Source organism: Peromyscus maniculatus, chromosome 3 (assembly GCF_049852395.1).
Source record: "Peromyscus maniculatus bairdii isolate BWxNUB_F1_BW_parent chromosome 3, HU_Pman_BW_mat_3.1, whole genome shotgun sequence".
Taxonomy (NCBI): Eukaryota; Metazoa; Chordata; class Mammalia; order Rodentia; family Cricetidae; genus Peromyscus; species Peromyscus maniculatus.
In genome coordinates, this window is record NC_134854.1 from 37,283,627 (window position 1) to 37,303,084 (window position 19,458).

General features: G+C 37.0%; 1 protein-coding gene across 12 annotated transcripts in view; it reads left to right on the plus strand.

The window, feature by feature from the left end:
- Window positions 1–19,458, plus strand: part of Magi2 (membrane associated guanylate kinase, WW and PDZ domain containing 2) — a 1,445,964-nt gene that overhangs the window by 941,133 nt on the left and 485,373 nt on the right. For all 12 annotated transcript variants that reach the window (XM_076566331.1, XM_076566328.1, XM_076566327.1 and 9 more), the window contains 2 exons: window positions 5,357–5,567; window positions 17,432–17,511. In XM_076566331.1, coding sequence (XP_076422446.1) covers window positions 5,357–5,567; window positions 17,432–17,511 — 291 coding nt within the window. The remainder of the gene's footprint in view (window positions 1–5,356; window positions 5,568–17,431; window positions 17,512–19,458) is intronic.

Here is a 19,458-nt window from a genome sequence, read left to right on the forward strand (position 1 = left end):
TTTTTTTCATCTTATTTTGTTCAGATGAAGGAGGCAGATGCTATTTATTGCTTCCCTCTCAATGCAACTCCCAAAAGCTTGAACAAAGGAACTTTTTCTCCCCTCCATTAAACCTTGTCAAATACTTTACACACTATAAGAATTTACTTCATGATTGCTAATGTAGTGATTGATTAAAGGTAAAGAAATATATATATAAGCAAGTGAATCAAACTGGGAAAACTTGGTCGCATCATTCCTGCACAACAATGAATAACAACACTAACAGCATTTTAAAGACCACCATTTTGTTGACAAGAAATGTCACTTATTTCTTTTGTGGGAATAATTGTATTATGTATAGCAAACCTTTAAAAAATATGTTTATTTATTTAGTGTATGGATTTTTGTGTTTGTTTGTTTGTTTTGTTAGTTTGTTTTTTGAGTGGATAGGATTTGAGACAGGATTTGTAGCCCTGTCTGTCCTAGAATTCACTCTGTAGACCAGGATGTCCTCCAACACAGAGATCCACCTGCCTCTGCCTCCTGAGTGCTGGGATTATAGGCATTCACCACCACACCTGACTTTTTTTTTTCCTTGAGTATGTGTTTGTATATCTACATGCCATGGTGTGCATGCTGAGTTCAAATAACAACTTTCAGGATTTTATTTTCCATTCTCCATCTGGGAACCTGGGATTAAACTTGGATTTTCACTCCTTCTCACTGAGCTATCTCACCAGCACAATAGTGAACCTTGAATGAATTCTTCATTCCCTACTGTTTGCTTTCATCATTCTTCAATTCCTAGTGAACTGGCTTCTTACCCATCATTCTCTCACAAATACCACAATAACTGAGAGCTGATATCATCAAGGATTGCTACATTGTTGGTGCCTGGCAGTGTTGCATCCTTTCTGTACTGTGCTCGTCAGAAGCCTGGGCCACCCTTCCTTCTGTCCTCTTTCCATGCTGTATTAAGGTCTGATGAGTGTCCACTGTGTCCAGACTGCTGTCCTCAGCTCCTGCTACCTTCATCTTTCTGTGACTGGTAAGTGTTGGTGTAGATCAGGTTCCTGCAGGAAAGATTCTTGCTTCCACTTTCCATGAAGTCTCTCTTGGCAAATGCATTCACTCGTGGCTTAAATTATCACACCATCCAGCCATCTGCTGCTGTTCTTCAAGTTGATCCTCCTCAGCCAGGAACTCTCTGACTGGATGCCTTGATCATGGGTTTGGCAGGAGCCTCTAAACCTAGTATGTGAAACTCCACCACAGTTTCATCACCTATGGGGTCCTCTGCCCCTCCTATTGTCTCTATCTCAATAAAGCTTCAGTACCCACCAAGCTGAGTATGACTTTACTCTTCCTATTTGTCCTTCAATTATATAAAATTTGATGTCAAATCACTTCTTTTGGTGCCCATTCCAAAAGACAACATGTCTTCTGTCTGGACATAAAAACAACTTACCTCTGGTCTGTTCACTCACTTCCTGCTGTCTTCAAATACCCAGAATAGTTTTGTAGAAAATGAGAATCTAATATTTTGTCACACTCTTGAGGAAGATTTATTGCCTTAACTGTGAGGATACAGTCTGGATCCTGAGGTCTTGTGAAGAATTCTGTGTCCAATCCAGCCCTGATGCATCTGTCATTCCCTTCATTCTGAAAGACACCTCAGATGTATGGCATGTTAGAAGAGAAGCGGTACTTGACTCTTAACATGAGACTAATGAATGGACAGGCACAAAATATCACCTTCTACTTTCAATAGCTCTCAGTGCAATAACACAGTGGAAAGATTATGGACGTCAAGTTTTAGTTCCAACAGAGCAGGATTCATGCCTCCCTTGTTCCCTCTTCCTCATTGCCTGGCAGCAATGAAGTACTCACAACATCATAAGTGAGTACTGAACAAGTGAAGAAGTTCAGATCTTGGTGTGCATTTTAGATCTTCTGTGCAGCACAATTTACAGATGCTCCACAGTCATACTACGACATGACCCATGTCTTGATGCTTACATATTGTAACAAGCTGCTGTCAACAGAATCTAAAGACAATGGCAGCATACACTCACACTGCTGCCTTTGTGCACATGTTAAAGTACTTGAATCTGTAAGAATCACTAATTGACTATATCACTAAAGACTATATTATTTTCCTTGTTTCCCCTTTCCAAGCCAACCCAAGGAATATTGTATGTTCTTACGTGTCCTAATTCTGAATAAATAATGTACTACTACTGCCCTAGTCAATACAGATAAGAAAAAATTTGACCAAACAATTTATATTGATACAAAGACTCCATTCTATATCACTAATTTACTACATGATCTTTATTAATTTGTGAATTCCTAAAAATAATATAGCCAATGAATGTAAAATTATATAAAGAAAATTTCTCCCATCACCAGCCCATTCCCAAAGTTGATGGGTTTAACATTTTTCCCAACTATTTCTAAGTTCTATAGAGTTATATATAGTCATATTTATGTACATATATCACTAATTTATATCCCCTGAAAATTAGTCTTCAAATCATAATTATAAGTACATTTCCAGGTCAATAGTTCTGTCTGTAGATGCAATTTTATTGTTTTAAAATGACATCTTTTTTCACAATCATGATGAACACAATGTACTGAACATATTCTGAATAAAAGCAGTTACACCGTTCCAGGATTTTATCACTATAAACAACACTGCAATAAATATGCAGCAATACTTACTCAATGATGCCTTCATTTCTAGGCAAGATAGTCTCCACGTAGGATAATGGAATCAAAAGCACATGTGCATTTGTGAATGCATTTTTTTTGCTTAACTAGCTATTGCTTATTTCCAAAGTTTTACAGTTTCCTATTCCCAGGGTGGCGTTAGCATCGTCACATCACCACTCATATTTCTTTCCCTGTGAACTTCAGGAGTACCCCTCTTCCAGTGTAAGGTCAAATTTTCCCCCTCACAGGAATTTCTGTAGACTCCTCTTTACTCTTTTACTCCAGGTTTTTTTCTTGCTCTACATAGTGTTTGCACTGCTGCATTCCAACAAATGCCTATGTTCTGCTGTCAACGGGAGATAAGCTGCACTGGGAAAGCAAAAGCAGAAATTTCTCAAATTTGACATTAGAAACAGTACAAAAGTAACCTTATCAAGTCTACCTCTTGACCAAATTGTTTGTTCAATAATCCTATCCCAAGAAAACACAGCCCTAAATTACCTTATTCACCTACTCTCTGATATACTTCCTGAAGAATACCTTAGAATATCTTCATTTCCATTTTCACTCCCCAAACCTGAACTTTACAGTACAGGAGCAAAATCCATGCTTCAGTGGATTTTCTATGTATTTTTCTCCTCTTTCAAGAACATTCCTTTAATAAACATTCCAAATTTCCCAAAATGTCAACCTCTATTTGCATTTAACTGTATTACATTAGATTTAGTTTTTCTTGCCTTCTATATTTTTTTCTCCTTGTGTTTCAAAATCTACATTCTGATCAGTTACCAAGATATGAGTAGAGTAATTCTTCAGTGTCCATAGATAAGACACATGGCCCATCTATATAGAGAAGCTTGCTTGCTTAAGTGAGACTGAGTTTGTCCAGATGGGTCTTGGCAGGGTGAAGTTCTTGGTTGCTGTCTTTGTTGACTCCTCCGGGCTAGTAATGAGGTTATTCAGGCGTCTTTAGCTCAGCTTTACACAGATGAAGGGTGTACTCGTGTTCTGGGTTGTGTTTCTTGAGTGTGTGACCTGCTAATACACTTTTTAATGTTGTAGTAAAGAATTTTCAGCTAGAAGTATGTGGGGATCTGTGTATCATCAATCTGACTTTAGATTCAGTGTAAACGAATACTTATTAGATTAGGTAAATTTTCCTCTATTGCTTATTGGTAGCCTATTTCTTACTCATCTGTTCCTCTGTCTCTCTGTCTCTGTCTCTGTCTCTGTCTCTCTCTCTCTTTCTCTCTCTCTCTCTGTGTGTGTGTGTGTGTGTGTGTGTGTGTGTGTGTGTGTGTACATGTACGTGTACACATGTGTTTGTACCCTTGCATGTACTCAGAGGCCAGAAGACTCTGTCAAGTGTCCCACTCTAGCCCTCATGACCCTATTTACTTGAAATATGGTATTTCACTGGTGTTAGAGCTAGCTGGGTTTTTGGCTAGGGTGACTGGCCAGCAAGCCCCAGTGATCTTCCTGTCTCTGTCTACTACAGTGTTGGGATTATGGGTACAGTACAAGTAGCATGGCCACACCCAGCTGTTTATGTGTGTGACAGGCATCAAAAAATGGGGATCAGTTTCCAACATATGTGCAGTAAGTGCTTTTACCCATTGAGCCATCTCCCCAGCCCCCATTTCTTCCCTTTATAAAACAATATTTTTTATTACTTGTGTGTATGCATGCTATATGTGGGTGATGGTAGAGGACAGAAGAGGGAATAAAATTCCCTACCCAGAAGCTGGAGTTTCAGGTAATTGTAAGCCACCTGATGTTGGTGCTGGAAATGGAACTCAGGTCCTCTGGAGGAATAGCAGGAGCTCTGCCCCTCAGAGCCATCTGTTATCCACTGTTCATTTTTATTACTTTATAGTCTTTACACACAAAGTTCCATACCATATTTCTTCTAAGATATATATATTATCCTGTTTAGCTTTTGTTCTATGAGTTTTCCATGGCTACTGTCACAAATTACTAGAAGTATTTTGTCTGAGCATTGTAAGTACATTATATTCTAGCTCTGAAAGTTACAAGTCTGATGTGGGTTACCACAAAATAAAATCAAAGTGTTGTTAGGGTTGGCTTCCTTTCTGGTGTCTCTTGGGAAGGAAGTAGTTCCCCACCTGTTCTGTCATGTAGAAGTCACCTATGTCCAAAACCAATCAGACTGCAACACCTCCATCTTCTCCGTAGTCAATGGTTCTTCTTGTCTTTGCTGTTTGCCTCTTTGGCTTTTAGGTCTTTTGTGATTATAGTGAACCCACTTGAATAATCAAAGATAATCTCCTATCTCAAGGTCTTTTATTTAAAAATACCTGCAAATACCCTTTTCCCATACAAAGTAAATATCCCCATGATCTAAGCATTAGGACATAAATATCGTTAGATTTATCAATATTTTGTCTACCACACCTGTGTTAAGAAAAGACCCTTATAGTTTATCTCTCCTGTTGAGTAAGCAACAGTATCTAATTGAAGGGTAGACAACAATGATGAAGGAACAGTGAACTTAAGTCAATGTACTGATAATTTTCATGGCTTTTTGCTCTTCCCTATTAGCTTTTGTAGTACTCAATCCCTGATGCAGTACATTCCATACTTCCTCACAGTTTCTGTGGCTGGAGCAACTGACCACGTGTTCTTCTTCTTGCAGAATCCAGTGAACATGAAGACAAAAGTACAGGTGCCTCAGGGGAGACCCCCTCCCAGCCTTACCCTGCACCAGTGTACAGTCAGCCTGAAGAGCTAAAGGAACAGGTGGATGATACAAAGCCAACGAAGCCTGAGGAGAATGAGGACTTGGACCCATTGCCTGATAACTGGGAAATGGCCTACACAGAGAAGGGTGAAGTCTACTTCATTGAGTGAGTTTCAGGCATTTCTTTGAACATTATCCCAAAGATCATAACAAGATATTAATGGTATCACTAATGTGGATATGGTCAAAGAAACATAGGAGTATTATTATTTCTGCTAACAACTCAAAATGAGATATTGCTTCCATAGAGATAAGGATCCTAGATGACAGCTACTCGTAGCAAAGAATGAAATAAACTATATTATACACTCATAACAGTGGGATGTTAAAGAGACAAATCACCATGGGTTATTATTTTCGGATGAAAAAGACTCTTAAGGCAGTGGTTCTCAACCTTCCTAATGCTGTGACCCTTTAATATGCTTCCTCGTATTGTGGTAACCCCCAACCATAAAATTATTTTGTTTCTACTTCATCACTATAATTTTGTGACTGTTATGAATCATAATGTAAATATTTTTGAAGATAGAGGTTTACCAGTGGGGCTGAGACCCACAGGTTGAGAAATGCTGCTTTAAGGGGTCCTTAAAAAATGTTTGCCCGCCTCCTTCATAGACATATGCTTCAGGTGAGATCTTCTTAGCTCTTTATTTCCAGAAATGGCCACCATTATATTCAGGATGTAGGTAGAATGCAGTTGTTTCAAGCTAAATATTTGATGGTGACAAAAATCGAAGATTTTAACAGTTGGCTCTAAGGTCAGGTGTCAATAAGATAATTTGTATAACGATCATACTTCCGTCTAGTAAACTCCATTGTGTCTATTACCTGTCTTTATTAGTTTCTTTTGAGTGATGGTATTGGGTGCTGTTTACCATTTTCTTACTTACCAAAGAAGTGGAATATTGATCATTAACTTACAAGTGATGCTCAATCCAATCTGTTGTTCTTTCCCAACTTGTTTCTAAAATATTTATAATTCTTATAGTCTTTTAACAATATGTCCAACTTTCATATTTGTTATTGCTATTAGAACAACTTTTAAAAATCATAATTAACATAATTGTCCATATTTAGCAACATAGAACATTATAATTTTATACATGTATGCAATGTATAATAATGTTATTAAGGTAATTAATGCTTCCATACTCTGATACGATACTATTTGTATATGTTGAAAACCCTCTGACTCTCTCCCTCCAGCTTTATGTAATGGATAATTAGTAGCTATAAACTGTAGATGCTCTATCATTCCATTCAGTAGAATAATTTTTTTAAAGAAACTAACACTGAAGGTCTTGACCCAAATTTAAATCATTGTTATGAAGAATACAAGTAAAACATTGATTGGAAATAATAAAAACTAAAAATATTACAAATATACATCAACTCATTCCTTATGAATTATAAGAACCTCAAGGAAAAAAATAATAGAAATTGAAATTCTCAGTGTTGGGAGTAGATAAAAAGTACATATGCTCTGACTACTCAAGAAAGATATTAAAACTGTGTTCCCTTTCCCAACCTACAGTGATTTATAACTTAGATCTCCATAGGCAGAGCTCAGTTGTGAAATTGAAATGTTACCACATACCAATATTTAATTCTCACATGAAGCTGGAAAATTTGATACATGTGGCCCAAGGAATCCATAATCAGGTAATTACTTGGTGCTCTGCTTGACTCCAACATGGATGAGAAATGCAGTGTTTTACTAAAATGTATCACTAACCTCTGTATTTTGGCAAATCCAAGTTTATTTTTTTAAAGAGTAAAATCTCTTGCATGATTTTTATTTATATAATCAATGACACTGAGCCATCTGTTATCAGTTAGTTGAAAGGAGGAAGTTAGATTTTGTTAAATACAACCAACTAAAAATCCTAGAAACATTGATGAAAATATCATGACATCATTAAATACCATGTCAGACACTGACATTTAGAGCAATGAGACTGATGTATTAATTATGTAACACAGGATAGGTAAAGATATGTGGGAATAATGAAATAAAATACACTAGCACAAGTTGATTAAGGAATCACTTATAATGTATCCAATAATGCAATTGTGAAAACCTTCTTGATTTGTGCTTATAAAGTGAATTTTGCTCTTTAATTCAGTCAGGTTTAGGGACTGTGAATAAAAGGAACTTTGGAAGACAGAAGCCATTCCCAATGTTTATAGTAAATAATGGGGCTCTGTCTGGGTATGAGAAGATATAACAAAATGATTTTACTATTCTCCTCCTCAGTCTGCAGTATTGGTATTCAAAGACTCATATAGTTTTTGTTCTTGCTGTCAATCATATTATCAGGTCAGGAAAGAGAGAAAAATTGTCCTAGACAGTAAACAAAATTTGAATTTTGTGATACTGTTTCAGTAAATGATAAACCTAGACAAGACCTAAGAGGTTGTCTTACTTTTCTATTGCTGTGAAAAGGCACCACGGCCAAGGCAACCCATACAAAGAAAGATGTTATTGAGGGCTTGCTTACAGTTTAGTTCATAACGATCATGGCAGGGAGCAAGGCAGCAGATAGACATGGCACTATAGCAGTATCTGAAATCTTGTATGTTGAGATAACAACAGTGAGTCAGAAAGAGACAGACGAGCTAACTGGGAATGGCCCCAGAGCAGTAGCTGAGAGCTTACATTTTGGTCCACAAGCTAGAAGCACAGAGGGATATAGTCAACTGGAAAAGGCTGGGCTTTTGAACCCTCAAAGCCCACCCCCTGTGACACACCTCCTCCAACAAGGACACACCTCCTGATCTTTCCCAAATAGTTCCACCAACTGAGGATCAAGCTTTAAACTATGGGCCTATGGGAGCCGTTCTCATTCAAACCATGGCAGAGGTTAAAGGGGGTGGGGTGACAGACTTGGGAAGTTGCTCTCATGTAGAAAAGTGGAGCTGTCCTGCTATAGGAATTGTTCTTATACAGACCTTCATCTCTGGGTAAGTTAGGAGTAATCTACTACAAAAAAAATCCTTGGAAATAGCTGCTTATTTTTCATTTTGCTAGATCATTAGTTCTTTTGAAAGAAGCAAGGAATTGACATTTTCATTATTTTACTTTGAGGTTTTTGTTTTTTCTTTTAATCTTTTTTTCTGTGATGCTAGAGGGAAGGATCAATCAGAAATATTAGGAACAGAGATAGGTTTAGGTTTAGGAACAGAGATAGGTTTAGGCATTAAGACAGAACGCAGTAAGCAATTCATTTCTATTGTGAACAGAGAAGTGATATCAAGGTAGACATATCTAGGATGTCAGGAAAAATGCGGACGTGTAGAGTGCAGGCTGAAGTGACCCACAAGGAGGCAAAGTGGCTGTGCTGCTCCGCAGGCTGCTGTGTGGAGTGGAAGCAGACCCGCCCACTGTCTGTGCTGTGTTTGCTTCCGTCCCGTCTTTCCGTCCTCCGCAAAGGTGAATCCACTCCACGTGATGAGCTCGGGTACCACAGGGAGGTACCTGAACAGAGAGGATCTGTGTGTTGGCTGGTCCCTCATTTCCACAACTTCTACTTCCGCTTTCGGCATCGCACTCCCCTTTTCCTTCTCAACTGCATTTGACAAAAATCGCATTTCCACCTAATATTGTCATTTTGCAAGTACCTTTGCTGTTGATATCACAGGGAATTTGAGAAAAATTCTGTATTCTAAAAATTCCCAGGCAACAGGCATATTAGAGAAGGAGACAGGCAGGAGAAGCTGTTGGGCAGCGAGAGCCTTCTGAAGTCCTGAGCTATGGTGCTTCCAAGAGGAACCCTGGAGCACAGTTACAGTAACAGGAAGCCAAACAAGAAGCAGGGTAAAAATACGTGCAAATTTCTGATGGCTAATTAGCATGGGCATTATGTAAAGCTTTTCTTTTCCTTGTAGGTAAGAACACTTCACATCTTTTAGTAATTGTCAAAAATACCAATTTTACATTGTAATCTAAAACGAATAGTTTATTTAAAATGCAAATGAAAATGTCACCTAAATATGTAAGCTCAATGTTTATTCAAGTATTTTAAAAGAGGAAAAGTAGAGTAATGGGAAAGAAAAGGGAAAGTAAAGAAGAAACATGAGATGAGTTGGGGGAAGAGCTTCCCTTGCTAAGAATTTGCCTTCGGAGGTCCCGATGTCCAGTGCTGGTACCCTTCTGCCTAGCAGTGACAGACAGCTCCCGACAGGGACCTTTCCCCACCAAACTTGACTGAATTTTGTCTCCTGTGAAAATAAAGATCATTATAAAATAGAAAATAAACAAGATTGCTATTTAAAATTGATATATGCAAATTTATTTCTAAGCAGAATTCAATTCTGAAACATTAATAAGTATATATAATTAAACACAAATATAAGCATTGTAGTTTTAATTAAGGTGACAAGTAATTCTATTTGTCTTCTGTTTGAAAATATTTTATTTTGTATCACAGAATGGCTTATAAGGGTCAGTCTTTATTTTTAAAAAATTGTGTGTGTGTGTGTGTGTGTGTGTGTGTGTGTGTGTGTGCACATACATTACATGTGTACAAGTGCTCAAAGAGGCTAAAATAGGTCATTGGACCCTCAGGACTGGAGTTATAGACTGTTGTAACTGCCAACCATGGGTGCTGGTAGCTGAATTCAGGTTCTCTAGAAGAGCAGGATGCACTCTTAACTACTGAGCCATCTCTTAATCCCCAAACGTTAAGTCCTTCAGAAGTTTTGTATTTAGCCAGGTGGCAGTGCTGCACATCTTTAATCCCAGCACTTGGGAGGCAGAGCCAGATGGGTCTCTGTGAGTTCGAGGCCAGCACAGTCTACAAAGTAAATTCCAGGACAGGCACCAAAAGTACACAGAAAAACCCTGTCTTGAAAAAAACCAAAAAAAAAAAAAAAGTTTTATATTAAAAAGATAATTTTATTGTTGTTTTCACACTGATGAATTAATGAGACATTTCTGTTTCCCACATTTTAAAGCTATTTCTTTAGATGAATTATAAAAGCAGATTTTTTACTCTCTAGAATGACATTTTAGTAGGCAGAAAGAGTTATTTGATAAAATACTTTCAGCAAAATGGTTTTAAATTATGAGTGTTAATATTCTCCCAAACATACTTTTTAATGGTAATAATGACTTATATCTGGCAATTTTGAAGACTTACAAATGAGTTACATTGTATAAAAACTCAGCATCATCTTCATTAATATGTTATCTTTTGTAATAGGCAGAACATTCATAATAAATTCAAATGAGAAATATGCAAATGCAATTTTGAATGATTTATCCTGTAGTGACTGCCCATTTTCTCAGGCTGTGTTTAGATTACCTTAACAAAAATAGCTAATATGTTAAGCATTCACACTCTGTTCATTTAATCCTCACATTATGAATGTAAGGCTTACATAAATCAGTACCTACTTGCTAAGAAGCCATGTAACCAAGGAAATACAGAACCAGTATTCCTATTTAACAAATATTTACTATAGACATGCTATGTGCCATGAACAATTTTAAACATACAGTATTAAAAAAAAACTAACAAGGTTCATGATTGCATGCAGTATAGTCTGTCTCCAGGAGCCTTGTTTTCAAGGATCTACTGTGGTGTCTAATTTGCATATGGCATCACATAGCCACCTTACAAAGGGCTTGATTTGTCCTTATTTTATAGACAAAATTCCTAGGCAGCCTTGGATATAGTAGCCATCTCCATGTCCAATAGCTGTTACCCTGCAAAGCTATTCCCATTATTCCATACTATCCCAATATGTAAACAAACATTGACCAGAGTCAACTTTTATATTACAAACGTTTTTTGTTCAGTGCATTTCTTGACCAGAAATACCCTATCCCAGAGGCTAAATGCTCCATAGAGAAGAGTAGCCACGGGGTTAATCTCGATTGACATGCTTTGGGAATCCCATTACATTGCTTCTTTGTTGGGAGTCAGTTTAGTCAGTGACACAAAAGAGGGCTACAATTGCTTTGGGAAAAACAAAGAGGCAGCAAGAACCTGTTTGTTTAGTACCATCTTCAAGAATGCGGTGGGCAGTGTGTCGTCTTAAATAATGCATTTTTCAATGTAGGGTTTTGAGCTAGAATCACATATGTGAAAAATGTTATAGCGATAAATGGTTTTTAAATCTATGCCAGGGATGAAATTGTCTTTAAATCCTAAACACATGAGCACACACACACACACACACACACACACACACACACACACACACACACAGCGGGAGAGGGAGAGAGGCACACACACATGATGTTTCTTTTTTGTTGCTATTTCTGTACCTTGCTAAGTTTACGTAAATCACCTTTAGTCATGTCCACCAAACAAGTTTTTCACTTACTTGTTACTTAGAAGATAAAATACTTTGGAAATATATGGGGAAAATATAAACTATTATTGGCAACATCAGAACAATAATTTCTCTTCTAAGCCTGGTACACTACTTCCAGGCACAAAACTTGGATTTACTTTGTTATATCATTTATAAAAATATTAAAAGCACTTCATATTTTCACTTTATACCTATTTTCCTCTAGCTGCACAAGGTTCTTGGTTAATCTCCAGTCAAAAAATAAAAATACTATGATATTTATATCTCTAATAGTGGAAACAATATTTTAATATAATTTCTTTTAAAAATGTTTTTTAAATTCATGAAAAGAAATGTGATATAAATTCACTTCATTTTTATGAAAAACCTTAGGAATATTATTTAAGAAACAGTCCCCTAGGTGTCATTGATAATGGCTTTCCACGGGTATTGCCTATGTCTGAATATGAAAAGTAGTGAAACTTTTAATAAATAGCAAAAACATCCAAAATTAATTATCAATAACATGTATGCAATCAATTGCATATACTTGGTTCCTTTTGAATGATAATATAGAAGAAAAAGTCTTTGGGAAATGAGATAATCCTGAGATTTTTATTGATATGATCTAGGATGAAATAAATTTATATGCCTTAAAATAATTTTTGTTTGGATTTTAATAAAGTACAGTTAACAGTCTATATATTTTTGTTCTGAATCTATACAATGAGTACTTTTGAAACTTGAATGTCCGTGCACATATCAAGTGACTATTGACTCAATCTTTGCTGATCTTTTTCTAGAAATTGGAAAGAAGCATTGCATTAGCACAATCATCAAATTTAAATTATAAAAGAAAACAGTTCCAAAATTCATCCAGTAGTGGAAGCGTTGTTTTGGTCCAGGTGACGATATATGAAAAAAGACAAAATAAAAGGAAGGAAATTGAACTGAAAGGGAATGGGAAGGAAAGCATGCCTTTAAATTCAGTTTTTAATGGGTTGCTCTTAAGGATTCACTCTATATACCTAAAAAACAGGTTTGTATTCTTACTGGAGAAAAAAAAAGATATGTAAGAAATATGGAATGGGGGAGAAAGCATAGTATGAACTATAGGAAAATTTTAAGTTTTGCTTCTAATGAATACTGTGTCTGTTAATAGCATTTTTTATTAACTTATTTTTTTTTTTGGCAGTGCATGGAATTGAACCCAGGGTTTTATACCTACTCCACAAACACTTTACCACTGAGCTATAACTCCAACCATTATTTTAGTACAATCTTGGCTATGACTCCCAAGACCTAATATTCATATGCAAATTATGCAAAGATGAGTTTTTTAAAAGGCTTTACTCTAGGAGAGGAAGTCTGCTTTGAAGGAATAAAATTTAATTTGCCAGTGACTTGAATAGAGAATTGAAGTTGGTAAGAAGAACATTTTCCTAGTGGGGTTATTGGTGCCTACCCACCCCCAGTGCTCTCTTTAACCTCTATGCACATGCAATTTAATATAGCAAATGCCCACTGAGTACAAGGCAAATAGCACTTTCAGGGGAATTTAGTGATTACAACCCTCAAACAGTATGAAAAGTTTTCTTCTCAATGACTGGCAGGAGATCGGACTAGATCCCTGATAACCACCAGAGAGAAGGAGAAACAGAAACCACACACCTCTTTCAGAAGATAAAACACTTGGATATACAATTCCCTTAGACCTGGGTTTACACCAGTCCTTTCCAGTTCATGGACTAGCCGTATTCTCGGACATGTTACCCAGAGGCTGTCAACTGTGTTTCTGTATCTGAAAAGTGGACCAAATGGATTTCAGCCACAAAGGTTGCTTAGTAGCAAAAGGTGAGAAGGGAGAGGCAGTGTCTGTGGCTTGGCAGCAGACAGGACTGTGGCTGTCCTTAGCTTCCTCAGTTGACATGAAGCATGTTTTGTGTGAGAAGATAAGATGTTGCAATTTAACCTGCTGTTTCATCAGCTTGGCAAAGGTTAAGCTCCCAAGATGTGTGGGTATTCCCAATCCACTTGCAGGTCAATCTCTGTGTGTGTCTTATTATGAATTTAAACTAGAATTGCACATTTGAATAAAATTCCAGTTCTGGTTTATAATAGTCCTCGGTGTATAGTTTAACATTAGAGTTTGGAGTAGCTATATAGGACAAACCATGTGTTTTAGATTTTCATCAAGGTTATTAAATATGACATCAACAATACCTGAATAGCTTTTTGTGATAGCTAAGCTTCATCTACAGTAACATGTAAATCAAGACATTATTGTGCTTCAAAGCTCCTGGAATATATGTTCCATTTACCCGATAGAATAAGAACAGTTTCTGCAAATGGAACCTAAATAGATCCCCCTCAGTTAAAGCAGTCTGAATAGGTCCATCTATGGAGAGCACAAGATAAGATTATACTGCACTGGCATTTCCTCTTCATGTCATTTTGGTGGCACACATCTTGCATAGATACAGAAAATTGATGCCAAGCACCTGAATCTGCCCTAGCTAAGGAAGTGAAAAAAAAATGCCTTCCTTGAATTTGAGAAAAGACAGCATTCAGATTGGGGTGGGGAAGACTCTCAATGACTCCATTTTGTGTGGTTTCCTGCCCACCTTTAAATCCTATCCTCAAATGGAATTATTAAGGTTTAAAATACATAATTTAAGGGAAGAAGGAAAGCTATTTAGTGTGTTGTCTCCCAAATGCATTAAAAATATCCCCTTTGTAAGGCATCTTGGAAGAGCATGCAAATTACAAGCTGCTGAGAACCACTATTGAAAAATACTGTGCTGTGTCTTCATGTGATGTTTAAGACAATTACTGGAGGTAACTACTACCCACATTTCTTTCAGAATCATTTCTGAAGAACAGCTAAAAATACTGTTAACTATAAGAGACTCAATCTGTCAAAATGTATTAAAGTGACACACTGCTAACTCTAGTTCAAGCTAAAAATTCATTCTGTAATGGAATGCTTTATATAAACTCAGAAAAGCTGGGACACTCACAGCTCTCTCCTAAATTAGCCAGTATTTGAGACTGTGCTAGTATGGTCTAGAAATGGTAATTTGACTCCTGTGGAGTCACATTAATGGCCCCTTAATACATATCCATAGATAGATTTTCTTTTACGAATATTTCTAAAGAACCTAGAAATTACTTTTCTCCGAAAGGGACAAAGAATTTAGAAAGGCCAAATGTGGGTCAAAAGGGGAACATTTCTATCCCTTGCCTACCTCCCAATGTATTTTCCTACCTGATACAAACATGGACATTAACACACATGTGTGCACCTATACACACACACACACACACACACACACACACAGACACACACACACACATGTGTACTTTTCACTGAGGCAAGTGGTTCTCTCCTATTATGAAATGATGGTGGCACACTTACTGCCAGTGTTCTGATCCCCACATTTGGGATATTCAAAACATCAACCTCCATTCAGAGGAAAAGAATGGATTATGTTGACATCTGGCTAGGACCAGATGTACATGTCCACAGTAGTTCCAATCCTCTTGACTTGTAATGTGGCACCACCAGACTTCACAGACGTCAAATTGGGGGGGACAGTAAAAGCTGGCAAACTTGCTAGATGATTTATGTTTTGGTCAAATTCCAGGCATTACCCCATTGAATTATTGGAGTTCCATTTCAGATGCATCTATTGCAGAAGATTTCATACATCTGACGGAAGTTACAGTCAATATTTTCTCCTTGCCTCACAGGAATGGCAATAGGAAAAGGGGATTTTCTTCAGGATCTGCATTTTCATAACTCACAGATCTTAATGTGTGTGCTGGTTAGTTTTGAGGATTTTTGTTGTATTTTTGTCAACTTGGCATAAACTACAGTCACCTGGGAAGAGGGAACAACCACAATTGAGGGTTTTCTTCCATCAGCATGCTCTATGGGCATTTGCTTGATTAATGATTGATGCGGGGGAGGGCCCTGGCAGCTGGAAGCAGTACGACCCCTGGGCAGGTGGTCCTTGATGTGTAAGAAAGCAGGCTGAGAGCACTACAGAGAACAAGCTACTAAGCAACATTTCTTCATGGTTTCTGCTTCAGTTCCTGGCTCAAGCTCCTGCCGTGACTTCTCTGGATGATGGACTATAACAGAAATGTAAGCCAAATAAACCCTTTCTTCTCCAAAGCTGCTTTGGGTCCTAGTATTTGTCACAGCATTGGAAAGCCAAGTAGGACACTGTTCTCAAAGCAGACGAAGGATGGCCATCTAGAAACTGCTGCTGAAGAACACTCCGATGCAAAGGACGGCTTTCCACGGGCCATCTTGGCTCCACCCTCCCTTTGCCTGGCTTGAAATCTCCTTTGTGATTTAGAAACAGTTTCATGATTCTGTTAATGATAGTACTCTGTAGGAAATTTTTCTGATCTTTACTTCCAGTACATCTGATGGTCTAGTTAATGTCTGAGGCTCCGCTATAACCAGAAAGAAAAATAAACAAAATGTGTGTCCTCCTGAACATCTTGATCTCCACGGATCTCATCTCCACTGAAGCATGCTGTGATCTGGGCCTAATAACTACTTAATCCATTTTTTTACTCTTTTGTGTTTCTTTCTTTGCTCATTTGTGTAAATCTCATTTCCCAGTACCTGTTACTTTGTGTATTCTCTTCTTGAAGCCTTCATAAATGTTAAATTCCTGGTTATTTGCCCATTGTCCCATGAGCTCCCTGGATACAACTGTATGGAGTCAACTTTTAGTTCTAATGGCCAGCTGAGCAGTTGAGTAATTCTTGAATTATAATGCTTAAACATCACTGGGGTGCTTATCAATGACAGAGATTTGTACCAACCACCTGCCCCGCCACATCATATTTCCTCTCCCCCACAAACCCCAGGACTTGGTAGTTCAGGGAAGACCCAGAAGATATTGCTAACAAGTCCACAAGGTGACCCCAACACAAGGACCCGGCACCTCTTTAAGAAAGTCTCCTCTGATTATAGATTTCTGGACAAGAAAACATTTTTTTTTTCCTAAACGAGATTTTTTTTTCCATTCCTAGAAATTCCATTTCAAAAATTAGAATGAAAACATTTTTTAATCTACTGCCTTCCTAGCTAGTATAAAAGTATCTAGGAGTAAGATAGCTTAATGTGAGTAAATGAAATTGCTATTAATCACTTTTGGAGAAAATGTAGGAATCCCAGGAACATGCTGTAATTTGCATCACTTTTGTACTGCCTCCCCCAGCTCTGTAGTTAACAAACAATTGTTTATGAAAAGCGTGGTTTAAGATGAAAATACTGCTTCTGCAAAAGGCAGGAAACAGTGTCAGAGCGTAAGGACTCTGCTCTCCCCACTGGAGAATCCTGTATTTGTAATAAATTCTTTTCGCTCTGGATGAGTTCTGCATTTTCAATGAGGTTAACTTGGCAACATTCTAGTTGATTTTAATAAAAATAGCTGCTTTGAGGACAGGGAGCTGAGGTTGCCAAATTTACAGCCGCCCTGCACAATTACTCTTACACCTCCTTCAGGGCTACTTAGAACCAGTAAGCAAATTAAGTGTATCGATTGCAATTTTGTTGGACTAACCCGGCTTATTTTTTTCTTAAGGAATAAACTTGATTCCTTGTAGTATGTGTCTTTTCAGAGTGATCTCTTTTCTTTTCAGCCATAACACAAAGACAACATCATGGCTGGATCCACGACTTGCGAAAAAGGCTAAACCTCCAGAAGAGTGCAAAGAAAATGGTAGGTTATTAAGTTTTTATGCTTTTCAGCAGTGCACTTTGAGGATGTTTGTGAATTCTTAAAAGAGATTCTTATGTAAAAAGGCAATGATCTGGCTGAAGCCATTTCTAAATGTAAGATTTACTGCTAGGATAGGAGAGTGAACTCGGCGTTTCAGCGGGGCCATGTGGTTTACTGTCCCTTCCCGAGGAGATGCTGCAGAATATCATCATATCACCTCTGTCATTTCTGCGGTTCTCTTTGACCTCTGGCCTGACTTTCTCCCACCTACTAAGGACTTTTTGTTTGCAGGATGTCTCTCTGAGGATTCTGGTCATTTAGCTAAAGTCAGATAGGATGCAGAGAGAAGCAATATTGCAGAACTGTAAATAATACTTGATGTCCCCTTCAAAGGCAACAGCATTCTGCCCGTTAGCAAGGAGCCAGTGTTTAAAAGAAACATTTTATTCTATAAAAAGGCAGTTGAATAAAGCAAATAATTGCATGAGTGTCCTAGATGATCTTTGCTCTTTTCCAGATCCTAGTATAAATACAGAGGATTGCTTTAAAATGGACTGTTCCCATGTATGAGAAGAATTCTTTTAAAATAGAGTCCTAGATGAATGCAAGCCTTGTTTTAAATTAGTAAATTTATAGATGAAGTCTGTAATTGAGGATCCTTGTAATTTCTAAAAAAATATTTGGTTAATGTTAAAATGAGTTCTTACCATTTGTTTAAATTAAATAGTAGACTCTAGTGGCTTATTATTTGACCATATTCACAGACTTCTTCTGATCAAACTTTTAGAGCCTGTACGGAAGCAAATATCACTGATGGGCACATAAAGTTGACAAGAGTGATGGGGAATATTTAAACTTTTTCAAAGTTCATTTTAAGTTATTTAAAAAGATCCCTCTAGTTCTAAGAGCTCTTTTCTTTTAACAATAACTCTAACTTCCTGAAATAATGTTTTGAGTTCCTATATAAAAGCAGAATAAATATACTAACAAGTTAAATTAAAAATTAGAAAATTCAGTTTTATGTATAGATAAATGTATATATAATCAATTTAATCAAATCTATATTTAACTTTCTTTTTATAGTTGTATCTATTACTGTTTCAGAACACAACTGTGTATGGATGTAGCCTATAGAATTAGTATATAATCCGGCTTTTTAGCACACTTAGGTTATATCAAATTGACACCACTAAGACATGTGTTGCAAACTGTGATAGGCTGTAAATTAAAATTACCTTGCGTGTTATATCAAAGAGTTACAATTTACTTTGTCATAGATGTGTAATCTTAGCATATTCTCATTAAAATGAATCTAACAATTCTGTTTGTGAATACTGCATTTCTCAGCTTTCTGGCCCATTTGAGTTGTTCTTTTCATTTACTCTACATCCTAGGAGGCATGTACAAACAATATTGTGCATTTTACAATATTCCACTGTTAATTGTTTCAACATCTATATTTGTCTGTGTTATCTGAATGGTAGAAGTTCAAATACAACGCTAATGCCTAAAATTGTATGTCACTGAAAAATGAGATCTAGAGACTACTTGGTCAGAATGTCTTAGTGCTGGTCAGTTACTGTTTGTCTTCATTTTCTACAAAATAATTCATAGACTGGGATGCTGGACAATAAAAGTCACATTTATTTCATTTGAGTGCTGCTATTCTGGACACATAATTTATGTTTTCTTGCCAAGAAAAGTGCTTTGGGGTAATACTGTTTCTTTTGTTTTATTTTTCTCTTCTTTAAATAACATGAATTACTACTGAGTGTTTAAAATGTTAACAGGTTGCTTTGGGGGCTGCTGATTAAGCCAATTGTGCATCACAATCATCTCAGACACACGAGGTTGGTGTAGTAATGTTCTGAATTCTGTAATGTGTGTAAAATATGTATTAAAAACTGTAGGTCTTCACCATAGTGATAGCTTTCTCCAACTGAGACA